Source organism: Erpetoichthys calabaricus, chromosome 18, assembly GCF_900747795.2.
Source record: "Erpetoichthys calabaricus chromosome 18, fErpCal1.3, whole genome shotgun sequence".
Taxonomy (NCBI): domain Eukaryota; kingdom Metazoa; phylum Chordata; class Cladistia; order Polypteriformes; family Polypteridae; genus Erpetoichthys; species Erpetoichthys calabaricus.
Window position 1 is genome coordinate 36,844,851 of NC_041411.2, and position 16,971 is coordinate 36,861,821.

At 34.1% G+C, this 16,971-nt stretch overlaps 1 protein-coding gene across 1 annotated transcript; it reads left to right on the top strand.

The window, feature by feature from the left end:
- The first annotated feature begins 93 nt into the window (after nucleotides 1-93).
- sec13 (SEC13 homolog, nuclear pore and COPII coat complex component) lies at nucleotides 94-16,587 on the top strand. Its single transcript, XM_028824761.2, has 9 exons — nucleotides 94-294; nucleotides 4,425-4,469; nucleotides 4,703-4,818; nucleotides 5,689-5,840; nucleotides 6,883-7,016; nucleotides 9,039-9,172; nucleotides 10,512-10,632; nucleotides 13,171-13,317; nucleotides 16,133-16,587. The coding sequence occupies exons 1-9, from the start codon at nucleotides 292-294 to the stop codon at nucleotides 16,241-16,243; spliced, it is 963 nt and encodes a 320-aa protein (XP_028680594.1). The 5' UTR covers nucleotides 94-291; the 3' UTR covers nucleotides 16,244-16,587.
- The last annotated feature ends 384 nt before the right edge of the window (nucleotides 16,588-16,971 follow it).

Below are 16,971 nucleotides of genomic sequence, written 5' to 3' on the forward strand. Positions count from 1 at the left end.
CGGTACGAAATAAAGACTGCGCAGGTCAGGCATTAGCATTCCCTTTGTGTTTGGCTCTCTGATTGGGAACTCAGTCTGATGCGTTGTCAGTTGTAGTCGGGCTCGTGGAGCTGTGACTCTGGCGGAAGTAAGAGGGAAAACGAGAGCTAGGAGTTGCCACGTCTGAGGCAATTAGGTGTTCGCTGCTGGGAAAAGTGGCAAAAAAGTACACACAGTTTGTCAGACTCATTTTTAATATACACGGGACTGATTTGTCGTACATCAGGATCTGTTTCCGAGCTCGATACAGCCATGGTGAGTCAAACCGCTTGGAGCACTTTACCATTGTTAAACGGGTTCTCTGGCGTTTCTTCTTCCTAAACATGCTGTCGGTATCCAGATGTTTCACTATTTTGTTTTAATCCTTAAAGCACAAGGTCATAAGTGCCTCGTATTAAGCAAAAAGTGTATTGATGTACATGAATGTAGCGATTACACTACAGATTTCATTCATTTAAGTCCTCATTCATTGCCACGTCTAGCTGTCATGTTGGACTTTTGGAGCCGGCAGTACAACTTCCGATTTGATCCACTGTGCATTCTGTTATTGATTATGATATGTATACAACACGGAGATTACAGCATCCGATTGTTAATAGAATTAAATTGAGAATCCCAGGAAACATTCATTAGTAGCTAATGAGAAATTACATATTTTGTTTTACATTTTTACATTATTTGGCTGACGCGTTTATCCAAGGCGACTTACAACATTTATGAATCAACTGGTTACCGTTGATTTTCAAAACCTCGACTTTTTTATTAATCAGTGATATTTCATCTATTACAAATAAGTGCCCTTTTCCGTTAATTGTTTTAATTTTCTATTATCATTTTGTCTATACAGTAATTACGTACTGAGATCCGCTTATCCCACGGGTCATGAGTAACGGAGCCAGTGGCCAGTTTAAAACCAACACCTCAAGTAGAATTAATATACAGAAAATGTATTTCCGGTTTTACTTTTTATATTAAAATGCTTTTCCTCATTAAATATGTTTAAAAAGAAAGTTAGATTTATTAATAAAAATAATATGTTATCTATTAAAATGCTTTTCCTCATTAAATATGTTTAAAAAGAAAGTTAGATTTATTAATAAAAATAATATGTTATCTAAAGCTTTTTAATTTTTTTTTTTTTTAGTCATGTTTACATGATAACTCAATAAAGACAGAATTATTTAAACTAACCAGCAAATGAAAAACGCTCAGGGTCCTTTAGTATTATTATTAATAATAATAATACATCTGTTTTATCCAGACAATTAGCATGAAGTTACTTGTTTAATGTTTGTAAATTGTGACTTTCCCAGATGCATTGGGAAGCATGCCTGGCAGCTGTTGAGCCCCAGTTCAGTTCCAAGCTGCACTCTTAATAATATTAGTTATTAATTGCCCCTTTGCTGGGTTGTGTGGTTCATTGTAGAGCCATTGCTTGATAAAGAACCCATTCTTTGTATGTGAAATTGGTTCTTTGTATTTTAAAAAGGTTCCTAATACATCTATGTGCACAAAGCGAATCTTTAATGAATAGGAGTTTACCTAGCAGGATACTGAAGATCAAAAAAATCTGATCTTAGTTTGTGTTATTGTATGCAGCAAGAGTCCTTTTAAAAATCAGGAACCCAGTGGTATTTCACAAATCTGTTATGTCTGTTCCTGATTATTCATGGAACCTGTTAAGGATCTAAATAAAAGATTCTTTTTGGAACATTCAAATGGATGTTTCTTTTGGAAAACAAAAATGGGTTCACTATGGCATTTGCAGTAAAGAACCAGCTTGGCACCTTTATTTTGAAGTGTGTGGGGTGGCTTCTCAGTAAAATGTAAATGTGCTCCCAGTGCTAAAATCGATTTCTTCTGGGAGTGATTCTTTCTCTTGTAAGTTAAACGTTTTGCTGTTAGAATGTCCCAAGTCTCTAAATTGCCTCAGTATTGGTATGTGTGTGTGAGTCCTACAATGAACTGGAAAACGCCAATCTGGTATTGGCTACTCCTTGCACCTCATGATCGATGAGCTGTTGCTCCCTGATGTAGAGTTACACAAGTTCAGAAAATCGATATTTGCTCATAAATTTCAGTTGTACTTGTATGAGTCTGTGTGGGTGAGTTGATGACAGTTCCCTGCAAATGACAGATATTTTGTCCTTAGTTGGTTCCTTGCTTGTTTCCAACACTTCTGGGTAGGATCTGCTTCACTGTGACCAGAGCTGTGGAATTGGTGCACAAAACGTTTGATTCTGATTCTTACATTTATGGTACCAACTACTCTAACTCCGACTCCTAATCCATCTTAATAAAAGGACAAGTGTCTGTGTTTTGTATGTGTCTGCTCAGGGTTATATCTCTGTTACATGCCATTGATATGGACTTCATAAAAGCAATTCTAATGTTTGTGATGCACAATCTCCTGGAATGAAAAATGCAATGCATTTCATTACATCATGCATTACAAAATACATTCCAGTAGATGGTACCCAGCAAATGTTAATGCTGAATACACAGAGGTCTACGTTGATTGCTTAAATTTCAATTCCTCTTAGACGTGTAGCAGAGCTTGTTAGACTTAATGTACTGTATTTACGGTCTTGATTGTAAGTACACAACATTGAAGACATAGGCCATTTCATCAGCCACTAACACTTTTTTGAATGAAAATGCTGCAAGCGTCTTTTTAAATGTGACGCTCTTTCTTGTAAGTGCATTCTTTTTGGAACTAGTAGAACTACTGATTTATTGCATGATTTTCACATAGTTTTTCACCAACATCTTCAATGGCGGACTGGCACAGATCACAATCAAAACAATTTGGAAATGTTAAGTGTTAATAAACAGCTGTCTTTGTTAAAAGGTTGTGAATTTGTGCATGGATTTAAACTACCATAAATAAAAATCAGTTTACAGTATTAATAAAAATATTCCCTGAAAAGAAACATAGCTTAATCAAATAGGCATATGTGAAATTGGAAATGTTGACACATTATAATTCACATTTAGCTGGAATTGGTACATTTTTACCGAGTCCAATTCCACAGCCCCCGCCTATGATCTCGAACTAAGGAGTTGTTTTAGAAAAGGGATTGAAAGTTACAAGTACAAGTAAGTCCAGATTTTGCACCATAAACAAATTTTACCATTTATTCCATAATTAACAAAACATTATTTAGTGTTGGATGAGGAGATTATGGTTTTCTTGTAAATCTATATTTAACATTCCCCAAGTTTTATGTGAGACATGGAGCTAACATATGAAGGTAGGGTGTTTATTTTAAAAATGTGCTTAATTTCTGCAGACATTATCTCCACATGAGGTGTACTGTTCATATTTTTGTTTTATTGTTCACATTTAATATTGAGTTTTTGGAGTTAGGTTAAAGGTCCAGTAAATATGTTCATATAGCATCGTTATTTTTATGATCATGAATTGGTGCTTTTTTGGATCGATGTTTATATTTACAGTATATTGCTATCAGGCAGTGTATGACTAGGAATTTTTACATTTGCAATAATAGATAATTTATTTAAAATAATCAGTTATTAATAATTAAAATTTCTAAATTAAACATTTGTGATTACCCACAAATCCCTTAAAGGAATACTCCACCCAAAAATGATATTTTGTCTACATGTTACTTACCCCATGTAGTTTGTAGTGCTGACTGAGAGAATTTTTGATCTCATGTTTTCCTGGAGAAAGGACATAACAAATGCTCTAGTAAAATGGGGCCCTATAGTATCCAACGTTGGACAATAGCGAACAGTGTAAAAAACACCCATAGAGAAAAGAAAAAAAAAATTCTGATAACTCATGTCGCATAATCCTTATGTCTGTTATACATTTGTATGTTCAAAACATGCAAAATGCATGCATTTATTTCCTAAAATATTATAAATACTTCTGGTAAACCCAGGGTGTAGCATAAACTTGGGATGCGTATTCCCATAATACTGTGATTTTGAGTTGAAGATACACCTCTTCACCTCATTCATTGGCCAAAAATCCTATCTTCAATTTATTTATTTTTTCTTTTTTTCCACATTGTTTGCTTTTGTCCAGCATTGTTCAAAATTGGCTCCTGTTCAGTCATAGACTTTATGGCCTTCCTCCACAAAAGCATAAAGTTAAAAGTGTTTCTCAGCCACTACTACAAACTACATTGCGTAAAAAACATAAAAGAAATATAATTTTTGGGTGACTTAAGCCTAGCATAGGCGAGTGTGCCCTCTTGTGGTCTCTCCACTCATTCACATATAGTTACCAAATTGTGTATTGGACAGGCTTAGGACACACACATAGAAAATGAGTATTGTATATTTTACAGGTCTTATTCTTTTAATTAATTTTTGTCATATGTATAACCTTAGCTCATATTCTTCCCTTTTAGGTGTCTGTAATTAACACAGTTGACACATCCCATGAGGACATGATTGTAAGTATTAAGTAATCAGCATTTGAAATTTATAGAGAAGTTGGCATGATATGTACATAATTTATTAATTAATTAAAATAAATAAATATTTTCTGATATTTAGAGGTGTCAAGTTTTGTAATTCTGTAGTAGGAAAATATGTATTGATCAAGAAGTCAGTCAAATGTTTTCACAGAAATTCTTTTTATTTAGTGGGTGATCTCATTATTTCATAATCGCTCTTACTTTCATAGCATGATGCCCAGATGGATTATTATGGTACTCGACTTGCCACATGTTCTTCTGACCGATCAGTTAAAATATTTGATGTTAAGAATGGAGGACAGATCCTCGTAGCAGATTTAAGAGGGTAAGTGCAATTGCAGAGCCAGTTGGTTGATGACTTTTAGATTCAGTGATGTATTTATCTCATTATGTTTGCCATGCTGTGTATGCAGGGAATACAAACGAGAATTAATGAATTTCAGTTTAAGCAAAATCAGAAAAAAAGCAAAATATTATTAATATATGATGGCTTTTTTTCCAAAATTACATGTTGTAAGGTGATAAGCACATGCAAGTAATAATTTAACTGTACTATGTACTTGTAATAATAATAACCATATAAACATATATACTTTGAGTAAGGCTTGGGTATCCACGTTAAAGGGTCTCATTTAGTGCGATGATTTAATTCAGTATTAAACAGTATGCAGCTGCATAGTTACAGTATAGGTGCAGTAGAAGTTCATTGTGTCTACTTTGTTTTTGTTATCACAATAAGATGTTGCAGAACATGCACAATTCTATAAAAGTATAGTTTATCTGTCTTTTTTCTGGACTTTTGGATATTGTTTGCTGTTGTCCAGTGTTCGTCATTGTAGGAAGATTTTTCAGCCATCACTACAAATTACAATGGGACAAATAACATATAAAAATAATATGATTTTTGAGTGGAGTATTCCTTTAATGATGTATTATATTTCACAATGGCGTTAACAGTGTACTGAACCACATTATGAGGATATGCATTTATAAGATGTAGTAAAGGCAATACAACCACCCACTAGAAAAGAAATGCAGAAACAAAACATTGAGAGTTGCTCTTTCATAACATTAGTGTATCAAACAATGTTGTTATGGGGAGACAAGAATTTATTTCAGAGTTTAAGATTATTATAAGGATTTTGAAAAATTACAAAGTTATGTCTTATCATTACTTTTATTTTCTTTTAACTAGTCATGAAGGACCAGTATGGCAAGTAGCATGGGCTCATCCAATGTATGGAAATATATTGGCATCTTGTTCATATGACAGAAAAGTCATCATTTGGAAGGAAGAAAATGGAACTTGGGACAAGATGTATGAATACACTGGGCATGATTCTTCAGGTATTTTACTGTAGAAACTTAGTACTAATGACATTTCAATTTAAGGTGAAGACAATAAGTAGGCTTTCTGTCTGGTGATGCTTTCATTTCTTTGACTTCCAGTGGTTTACATAATTACAGAGACGGTGAGGTGAAGATTGCCTTTTTTCAGTTAATATTTGAGATAAAAAGGTGGAAACTGATAGAAGTACAAAAATACAGAATGCCACTAAGTAATTCTAGAGATAAATAAAGTTCTGCTTTTCTGCTGTCTTGGTTCAGCCTGTTAGATTAATATCACTTCATCACAATTGGTTTCCACTGGTCTGTAGTTATCCAAATATTCCACATTTTTCTTAGGTATGGAGATTAAATCATTTCAAGCAGCCTCCCCAGTCCCCAAGAGAAGCAGTGTGTTACTCCTCCTCTATAACTGGCAATGAAATATCTACTCATAAAAATGTTTTTTATAAACATTTTTGATGAGGAATATTTAATTAACCCATGATGTGTATTGATGTCTAAATACAAAATTTGTCAATAAAGCCCATTCCCCAGAATGAACTAATATGTAGCCAACTCTGTTTTCTATTTATTAAGCTTGGTGTTTTTCATGTAAATCTTTAAAAAAACCATTCTATGTTCACCCTAACCAATACCTTCACATTATGGCTTTGTTGCTTGTGAATAGATTCATTATACGAAAGTACTAATAAATTGCAGTGTTTCTGAATTTCCATAGATTGCACAAAGGATAAATCCTTGCACTTTTCTTTTGTGACCAAACTGAGCAATACCCTACTGAATTGTTTTCCCCCCGACAGCATTATCACTTTATTAAATTGATCCATTTGACTAGCATTAATACTGCTGGGACAATTTGACTGTGTCAATGTAATCAATCTGATCTTCTTTTCCCAGATGGCTTAAACAAAAACATTGATATAAATCAAATATTTGGTTATGTTTATTAAGATAGTTTTTTATGCATGCACTTATCTATATTTAATGTATATACCAATTTTATAGTTACTTAATTAAAGCTAAATTATTTTATTTGCAGTAAATTCTGTTTGTTGGGGACCATATGAGTTTGGACTGATTCTTGCATGTGGTAGCTCTGATGGTGCAATCTCCTTGCTTACCTTTACTGGAGATGGGCAATGGGAAATCAAGAAGATTGCCAATGCTCATACAGTAAGTGCTTATATTTAACTAATATTGTAGTCAGTGTTTGGAGTTTTTGTACAGTTCTTCCATTTTCTTAGGTGAAGACTACATATCTTTGTCTGAGAAACCGATACTTACTTTAGACGTCAAGTATGGTAGTTTAGTAGTTGGTGGTGAGTTCTTATAGGTCCAGAGTCTTTAGTTTGCATTCTTGCTTAGGTACTTTCTGCATGGATATTGCACATGCATTCTTGATTACAGTTTACTGCAAAGCGGCAAGGTTCTTGCTGCAGTCAGTGACAAAATACAGCCACAGCCTGGACCATCAGATATATTCCTCCACAATGGAATTTTACAGCTCATCTCTTGACTGTGAAATGTGAAGACACCCTGGTAAATGTTGATTAGACAAGAACCAATCTCCAAAGACATATTATTTTCTAAAGTTGTGACTTCAGTACTGTTTTTTTTATCTTGTTCTTCTTTCCCATGCTGACTGAAACAAGACACATGTACTAAAGACTACATATGCTAGAAACTACTAATTCCCAATATTGTAATAAATACACAGGCTAATCTTTGGCCACTTTCTACATCAGTACCATCAAAATCCCCCTTTGTGGTTTAGGTTCGAAAGCTTCTGGATACCCTTCATATTAAAACTAAAGGTACAATGTTAAATGTGGAAAGTTTTCCAAACATTAAAAAAGATAAAGTTTTATACTATTTTTTATACTATTTTAAAGAAGAAATACATTTTTAAATGTGTCTGTCTTTCCAAAAGCTCTACATTTTTATAATCTGTGTATACAGATGTTGCATTAGTCTTGTTATGTAATATACACACTCACTCATATGCATATAGCAATCCACTGTACAACAGAAAATAAGCTTAACTTGCATGTGTTTGTGATGTGGGAGGAAAATCAAAGTACTCTGAGAAAAACAGTCCGCACAGAAACAATCATTAACCCCTGCACATCTTTCCTACCTTGAACCTTTCTAGAAATATATATGTACACCTTAAACAGTTAATTTAAATATGTGTAGTTATGCAACCAGCAAAATGGCACTGTTATTTAAAAATAAAAAAAGTTGTGTTTAATATAGCTGTCTTGATAATCGTATTATATCATAGAGAAAAATTACAAATTTTCAAGATGAACCATCTACACTAAATGCTGCGTGTACATTAGGTCGAGTAGAGAGGCAAGATTATTAATTTCTGGGGATGTTGCTGTATCAAATGTCATTGACACCACTTTGATGTTTCAAAAGAAAGTTTTATTATTGATTGCTAGGCTATTATTAACAAAAATGATTTGTGAGATAGCATTTTCATTCTTTATATATTCAAAAGCATATTTTAGTTGTTTAAGGATCTTGTGTGTATTTTCTAATATATCGTAGTACTGTAACAACTTTAAAAGTTTCAGTTTTGACCTCAGTGATATGTTTTCGCACAACTGTGGAGATGAAAATGCTAACCTTTTTGAATTCATAATCCAGAGAAAGTCACTTGCTATTTTCCTTAATTAGGATTTTTAAATGTCTTTTGTACATAGGAGTGTTGAGTTTTTACATAATCTTTGTCATCACTTTGATATGCCCAAATTGTCTTATAGCGTAACAGACAATATTTATAGACGTTTAGCACTGTTACTATCAAATCATTGTCTGATTCAAGTTGCACACTAAACATATTAAAGTTCTAATTTATGAAGATAATGAAGTTAACCTTGATTTCTATTTAAAATATACCCATTATATTTATTTATTTATTAACATGATTCTTCATTGGATTTGATTTGCTTTAATGTTTGCTAAACAATTTGTGTTACTTAAAAATTTTTAGAGGGATATACATTAAACTGTTTCTTTTTTGTGTATAGCTGGTTGTGATTTTTTTTTTTTTTTTTTTTTTTAATTTTTGTTCCCCTGTTTTTATTTGTCCCGATTCTTTATAATTATTACAATGGAAATTTGAAAAAATGTAAAAAAAAAAAAAATACTCTAATGTATTCATTGATACTGTGTTTTAATTCTTAGATTGGCTGCAATGCAGTTAGCTGGGCTCCTGCTGTTGTACCTAGTAGTCTTATTGACCAGCCATCTGGACAGAAGCCAAACTACATCAAAAGATTTGTCTCTGGAGGTTGCGACAATCTGGTCAAATTATGGAAGTAAGTTTTACATTTGAGTGTTAATAAATCTTTGGTTTTTAAAATTTATATGTATGTTGTATTATTTAGCATGTAACACATCTGCATTCATTTTAACAGATTCTGTAAATATTCTAGCTGTATGGGACTGAATAAAAACATTATGGTTTTCTTACTTTATCTAGTAAAGTGAAATTAGTATATTTAAAAAAAAAAAAAAGTAATACATGACATACAGTAACTGGTACTAAATGTAAAAAATTATTGAAAATATATAGACTTACCATATTAATGTGTATATTTCGTACATGAATGTTTATAGCATTGTGTAACACCCATTATAAAACACATACTGTACATGATTTCTGTAGCATTGCAAACATTTCAAATCCATCAAAGTAATTAGTTGTGTAGTTAGTGAAAGCCTATTACCGGTACTTTTAAAGCACCAATATAAAGCAGACTTTCTTGTTTTTAGTCTTGGACTAGTTTTACAGTCTGTAAATCTGAGTTGGATTAAATGGGTTTAAAAGTGTTATATTAGGTTAGCAATTTAGATATTCTTCTTTAAAACGAAACAAAATCTGGTTTCAGTCTCTCTTTTGTAATTCAGTTTAGAAAATCACAGAGGAGTATGTTTTATTTTCTGTGAAATTTATCAGACTTGTCCTTAATGTACATGCTGTTACTAGAGATTTTGCATGTTTGGTCTTTTCAAAATATATAAATATGTTTTTTAATAAATACTTCATGATAAACTTACTTATGGATGCTGAAAAATCGGCACCAGCCATGAACAGGCATTGCAACTTGCATTAGAATTGAGCTTTTGTATTGAAGGTCTGCCTCTCCCCCTCATTCATTGGTCAAGAGTCCTGTCTTCAATGCATAAGCTCAGTTCCATGCAGATTGCAGTTCCTGTTTACACCCAGCACTGATTCTGTTTTAAACCTTTTTACCTCATTCTGCAGATTGCAGTTCCTGTTTACACCCAGCACTGATTCTGTTTTAAACCTTTTTACCTCATTCTACATTTAAAAAATGTTAAGCTTTCTTGGTCATCCCTACAAGACACATGGGACAAAATTTTTGGGCAGAGCATGACTTTAAATAAAATTCAAGGTGTAATTAAGCAAAGATTGACATTAGTTGTTAATAAAGAAATTGGTTGAACTGAAAAATGTAGGTATAGTTTTCTGTTGGGGCCAAAATGGGAAAAAGTAATTCCTGCTCACATTTTTTTTCTGTCTGCTTTAGTGGCATAGACTAAAATGTTATAAAAATGGCATGCAGTCCAGTTTATTGTTCCTTGTTATTTGCATATGCATTTAAAATTGCAATGTTTGCATTTTCTTTATAGGGAAGAAGATGGTCAGTGGAAAGAAGATCAAAAACTAGAGGCGCACAGTGATTGGGTTAGAGATGTAGCTTGGGCTCCTTCAATAGGTCTTCCTACAAGCACAATTGCCAGCTGTTCACAGGCATGTATCTGCACGTTACCATGCTTTTCTAGCAGTTTTCTCATTTATTAAAAGCACAATATAAAGTCTTCTTTAATTGAGACATTTTGTTACTTTACATCTTTGTCAGAATGCTTTTTTCAGCAGTATCATTACTTTTTTAAATATTAAGAATGGGATGCTTAGAAATACTTAATATGACCACTATGCACATTGTTGTGCAGTTTGTTGTTTTCCCAGAATGCAGATCCTTCACAATTCTGTACATGTTCTTAGTGTTCTTAAGCACTAAGAATGTGCTTTTATTACTCCTGACTGACCATGCATTAAGTAACATGGTAACAAACCAAAGACATTTGTGAACTATACTACTTTTTTATTTGACAGGTTGATCTTTTAAAGTGTATAATCTGTAGAAGAAATGAAAAGACAGGAAAAAAGTTGTGTTGCTTTTCTTTTTTGTCATAAAAATATAAGACAACACTAATTATGTGAAGGTTTGTGTTGCATTAAAGTGACTCCATCATCACCACTACCAAAAAAATATAAGACAAATATAAAAGGCAAACACTTTATCTTGTTTAATTTTTTGATATATGTTGCAGTGACATGAATATTGTAATTATTGCTTTCCTTTAAGCAGTTAGTTTAAAAATTGCAAAAGTAGCAAAGCAGAGAATTCACTCGAGTTCTATATGCGCAAAGCATAGAATTATTCAACTAAAAATTATATATCGAGCTCATCTGTCTCGCTTAAAACTGTCCAAAATGTTTCCAGGCCAGAATCCAACCTGCGAGCGCTGCAACCAAGCTCCTGCCTCACTGGGTCACATGTTCTGGGCCTGCACCAAACTAACATCATTTTGGACAAAAATTTTTAAGTGCCTCTCTGACAGCCTTAGTATCACAATCCCTCCTAACCCATTAACAGCTGTGTTTGGTGTCCTTCCAGATGGACTGGAATTGGAGAAGGACAAGCAAACGGTGATTGCATTCACTACACTTTTGGCACGCAGACTTATTTTGTTAAATTGGAAGAATCCTAATTCTCCTCTTATAAGTCAGTGGGAAACCAATGTTTTATATTATTTGAAATTGGAAAAAATCAAATTTTCAGTTAGAGGATCTGTACAAAATTTTTTCAAAACATGGCAGGATTTAATCATTATTATTTTAGAATAAGAGAATTAACTATTATTGCATTTAACTCCCTTCTCCATCTCATATTTATATAGATATTTACTTCTCCCCTTCTTTTGTCTAATGTTGCCTTATTAAAAAGCTTAAAGCAATTTTCCTTTAGCTAAGCTCTCCTTCTCAGGGGTGGGGTTTGATTTGTCTTCAAATTTGTTGGGTTATAAATTGATCTGTTTGTATGGAATGATTACAATGAAAATTAATAAAATAACAATATAAAAAAAAAAAAAAAATTGCAAAAGTAATAACTTAAACAGAGGTGGGCCTTGGGTGGTCATGCATTACTATAACGAGAACAGTGCCAGCATACAACTTAACAATATGTTTGAATACATATTACTCCAGAAAGAAAGAAAATGAGAAATTGCTACTATAGAGCTTTTTTTTTTGTTTATCTTGGATGAGGACAACTTAGGCTTCAGTGTTTTCATACTCTCAAATGTTCAATTTAGAGGTGGCAGTACATATAAATATCATAGAGAATGTCCACACAAATCATCTGGAGAAATTTAAAGTCAACATGAACAGTGCATACTCTTGGATTTGACACCCAGGTCTCTGCAGCTGTAAGGCAGCATTGATGACCACCACATTCCTGTTCTTCCCAGGGTAATCTGTGGATCAAAAAGCATTATGTAGTTTAAGTAATAATGCCAGGTAGAGTAGACCCTCAAAATGCATGTTATATATGAAGAAATTACAGCACTGCATTACATATTTTGTCAAAGCAATGTAATTAAAAACTTTTAAGAAAATACCCAAAATGCTACATCGAGAAATACAAGAAGGATCATGTAGGTGTGCTTATCAAAATGAGCTATGCAAACCTAACACCACTACATTGCAAAAGTACAAAATCTGGCATAGTACTCAAAGTCAACATAACAGTAATGAATAAATTATGCAAAGCAAGGGATTCAAAACCATTTCAGTAGCACTGTTTCTCAATGAAAGACCTTCAAAGTAAGCAGCACAGCTGGAGAATACACTGCCTTTATGACAAGCTATAGCTGAGAAAATGTCACAACAGAGAAAGCTTTAAAAAAAAATCTCCCAACTACAATTTGTGAAGAAAAAAATAGTTCCAATTATGTAGTGTTTCATCAGTTCTGAGAGTATACTGTATATCTTTACAATGGGGACTAAATGGATTTGACGGCTTTTAATGTCAACAAATCCTTAATATGCTTTCATGGTATTTATGTGTGCTGAGCTAAAACTCAAGTGTTTGTGTTCTCTGTAATGGCATAGAGCAGTAGGGTTAATTGTAAAATATTTGATCCTAAATGGTGACATACCGTAACTGTAATTATATTTTGGATTCAGTGTGTTCATTTGTTTATTTATTTATTTTTTTAATAGGATGGCAGAGTATTTATCTGGACCTGTGACGATCCAGCAGGGAATGCTTGGACAGTTAAGCTTCTTCACAAATTCAATGATGTTGTTTGGCATGTTAGTTGGTCCATCACTGGAAACATCCTTGCTGTGTCTGGAGGAGACAATAAGGTTAGGGTATTTTCAAGATGCAATCTATAATGCTATTTTCGGTATATTTTCATGCAGGCTATGCCTAAACCTAGCAATTACACATCACGCGTTGAGAAATGAGCAGTATGAGCTATTAAAGACTTTTTGTGCCTTGCACATTTCATACTTCTACACATTACATTAATACTAAACTTTTTTTGTGGGAGTAGAGAGAGATTTGCAAACAAAGTTGCATGTGTTTTAGTACTCTTAGTAAGTTTGCTGATCCAGAGAACAAAAACAATATATATATATATATAATATATATATATATATATACATACACACACACACACATATACTAGTTGATTACCCAGTGGCTTCGCTCACTAGGTGCAAGGGAAAAAAATAAAATGTAGTCTATAAGTTATTAAACAGTAAAACATTAACATTTAAGAAGTAAAGATACATTAAGCACTACTGGAGTGGTTTTGGGTAAACTACATTTTAAAGGTGCTATAACACAACAGGTAAGTAGTAGATCCCTTGTGAAAGGCGCTACACGACCGCTGTGGTATAGAAATTACATTTTCTATGTGATCGTCCACCTTAAGGGACAGTAAGTAGTTGTGCAGGGCAATTTACAAACAGAGTCCTGCTTCGATGGCGCCGATTACACTCATTTGCAAAGATTTCCACTCTCCCAGGAGCCGACGGGGGACTTGAAGTGTCACAAACAGTGTGAGAAGAGAGGATGCTGCCCGAAACTGCGAAGCTCTCGACTCGGCAGAGCAGCCGACATTCCGCGCCTCCCAGCGTCCACTTTGTTCTCACGACCCCTCGCAGCTGAAGGCGGTCTCGTCTTCACATTGTTTACAGCTCGGCGCAGTTAAAAAGTAGAAAGACGCAAAGCTGTTTTCCTCATCTCTTCTACTATCAAGTGCTGCCAACTAAAAAAAAGTTTCAATGTGGCTGTTTCAGCGATAGTCACGTGGACGAATAAATAAAACTTCTCTCTCAGAACGCGCCTGGTGGTGGACGGCTCAGCGCTGTAGTCCAGACGGGAGGGGTGGGAGAGAGGTGATGCGGGGCGCACACAAATAATAACAATTCGTAAAGACAATTTAAAAATGGCGTCCACAAACGAAGTGATTAGTTCCTGTATTATAATATGTTCTGTGGTTCATACGTAATTTCCGTTTCATATGTAATTTTCATATCACGTGGTCATACGTAATTTCCGTTTCAAACGCGAAAATAATTTTATATATATAAATATATATATATGCATAAATTTACATAAGTATACATATATATATATGTGTGTGTGTGTGTGTGTGTGTGTGTATATGAAAGTCAAAAATTCTGCATTTCCTGTGGCTGGTCGTTCACATTCTGAATTTCAGACTTGTTAAAATTTAAATCTTTTTACACATCTCAAGAATGATTTGTAGTTCTAATTACATTGACCTTTTACAATTTGTTCAAAAAAATAAAGTAAAAAAATATGGTCTTTGTTGAATTTTCCTGAAAATGAAAGTGGTGTTAGTAAAGCTGGTAGTGTAGACATAGCTAGACACTACAGGGTGAGGCAAAAAGAAGTACCACATTTCAAACATTTATTCTACAAAAACAAAAAATAAATTTCATTACAACACAAGAAAGGGTATACAAAGTAGATATTTTTCACTGTGTTTGAAAAATGATGTCTTCAAGGTGGTGACCATCCTTAGCGATACACTCTTCGAGACGATTTCTGAATGCTCGCATAACTCATTCGGCCTTTTCAAAGGGAATAGCGGCGATTTCATGGTGAATATCGTCCTTGAGGGCTTCAAGGTTTTGAGCTTGGTGTGTGTATACCTTCGACTTCTGATAACCCCACAAGAAGAAATCACAAGGAGATCAGGAAAACGTGAAGGCCACCCGACATCATCGCACAGGGAGATCAGCGTCTCCGGAAACCTATTCTGCAAAACTTGCATGGATCTCCATGCTGTATGAGTTGTTGCTTCATCCTGTTAAAATCAGGCATCCACCACATCCATTTCTTCCAATTGTGGCCGCAAAAGTAACGTTCTGAAATGACAGTGACAGTTGCTTCCCCCTTCTTAAAAAAGTAAGGACCTGCAATGCTAAATTCTGCAACAGCACACCAAACTGTGTAACATGCTCAATGTGCAGCGGTCGGATGAAGTTCACTGCATATGACGATGGCATCTCAATGAACGGTTTGCAGAATATTCGCTCACAACTCTCTTTGGCTCTCCTAGTCTTTCTCAGTGAGTTCCTGCACTACCATCATTTTGAATGGATGTAAATTAAGTTCCTTATGCACAATTCTCCTCAAAGACGTGTTGGAAATGCCTAATGCAGAAGCAGGTTTGCATACTGAACATCTAGAAGACTGCAAAATTGATGCCCTTACAGCTTAGATGCTTATAGGTGTTTATACAGTCCGAGGACGACCTGGAGATTTTCTGTTCAATGTTGTACCCGTCAGTCTAAATTTAGCCATCGACTGAAGAATTTTTTTTTCGATTTGGGATGTCACCATTAGGAGGAATGCTGAAGTGCGTTCGGAAGGCACATTGCGTAGTGATGATGGATTCATTGTTTTTGAAGAACGCTTTGACAGAGAAAGCATGGTGAGCACCGGACCAAGTCATGCTGCCAACTGGAAACTACAAGAGATTGCCTATCAAACCCACTCGGCTGCCTCTTCCTCGCGCAATAACCTTTAGAATTGTGGTACTTAATTTTGGCTCACCCTGTACTTTCTGTTTTTTATCTGTGTAAGTATGATTGTGTTCATTCGTTTAGCTTTGTAAGATTTACTTTTTTTTTCTTCCAGGTAACTTTATGGAAAGAATCTGTGGATGGCCAATGGGCTTGTATTAGTGATGTTAACAAAGGCCAAGGAGCAGTGTCCTCTATCACAGAAGGTCAGCAGAGTGAGCAGTGATGGACTGTACTAGAACTGTATTATATTGAGCATCACAGGAAAAAGAAGAATTTGATATATACCTCCTTGGGATCATGGAGCACAATGTTTACTGTTGAATCTAAGGCAACAGAGGACTCTTAAGAGGTTTTATTTTTTAATCCAAAAGTTTGGAATTAAAAAAAAAAAAAAAATAATAAATAAAAATGTAAAACAAACTTGTTGATAAATGTGTTCCCTCTTTTTTTCTTTTGAAAATGTTTACTTCCTCAGCTTCATGTTTTATGACATTTTGTCTGTTTTATCAGGCTGTTATGTTTCAAATTTGAAATTTAATAAACATTAATTGTGATTTTCTTCACTAATTTGATGCACATATTTGTGTCTGATTTAACAACATTTTAATCTGCAGTTCTAGTGTTAATAAATATCAGTAATTACAATCTACTTAGTCATTAATCACTTGTGCTTTTGCCACATTTATGAAATTTGCCAGCTGTGACTTGAATACTGAAGTGTTCTCTCAGTCTGGAGGGTTGCATTAGAAGGTTGCTAATTAGAATTAGAAAAATGTTAAAGTGGGGGTTCTAATATTGTATTTTTCTTATTAAAATGGAGGTTTTCCAAAATATTTCCTTCTACAGTCATGTGAAAAAGTAAGCATATCCCATGAAATATTTTTTCTTTAATATATAGACATGGAGAAATTTGATGGTATTCCCCATGGAAAAGAAGAACCCACAGTTGTC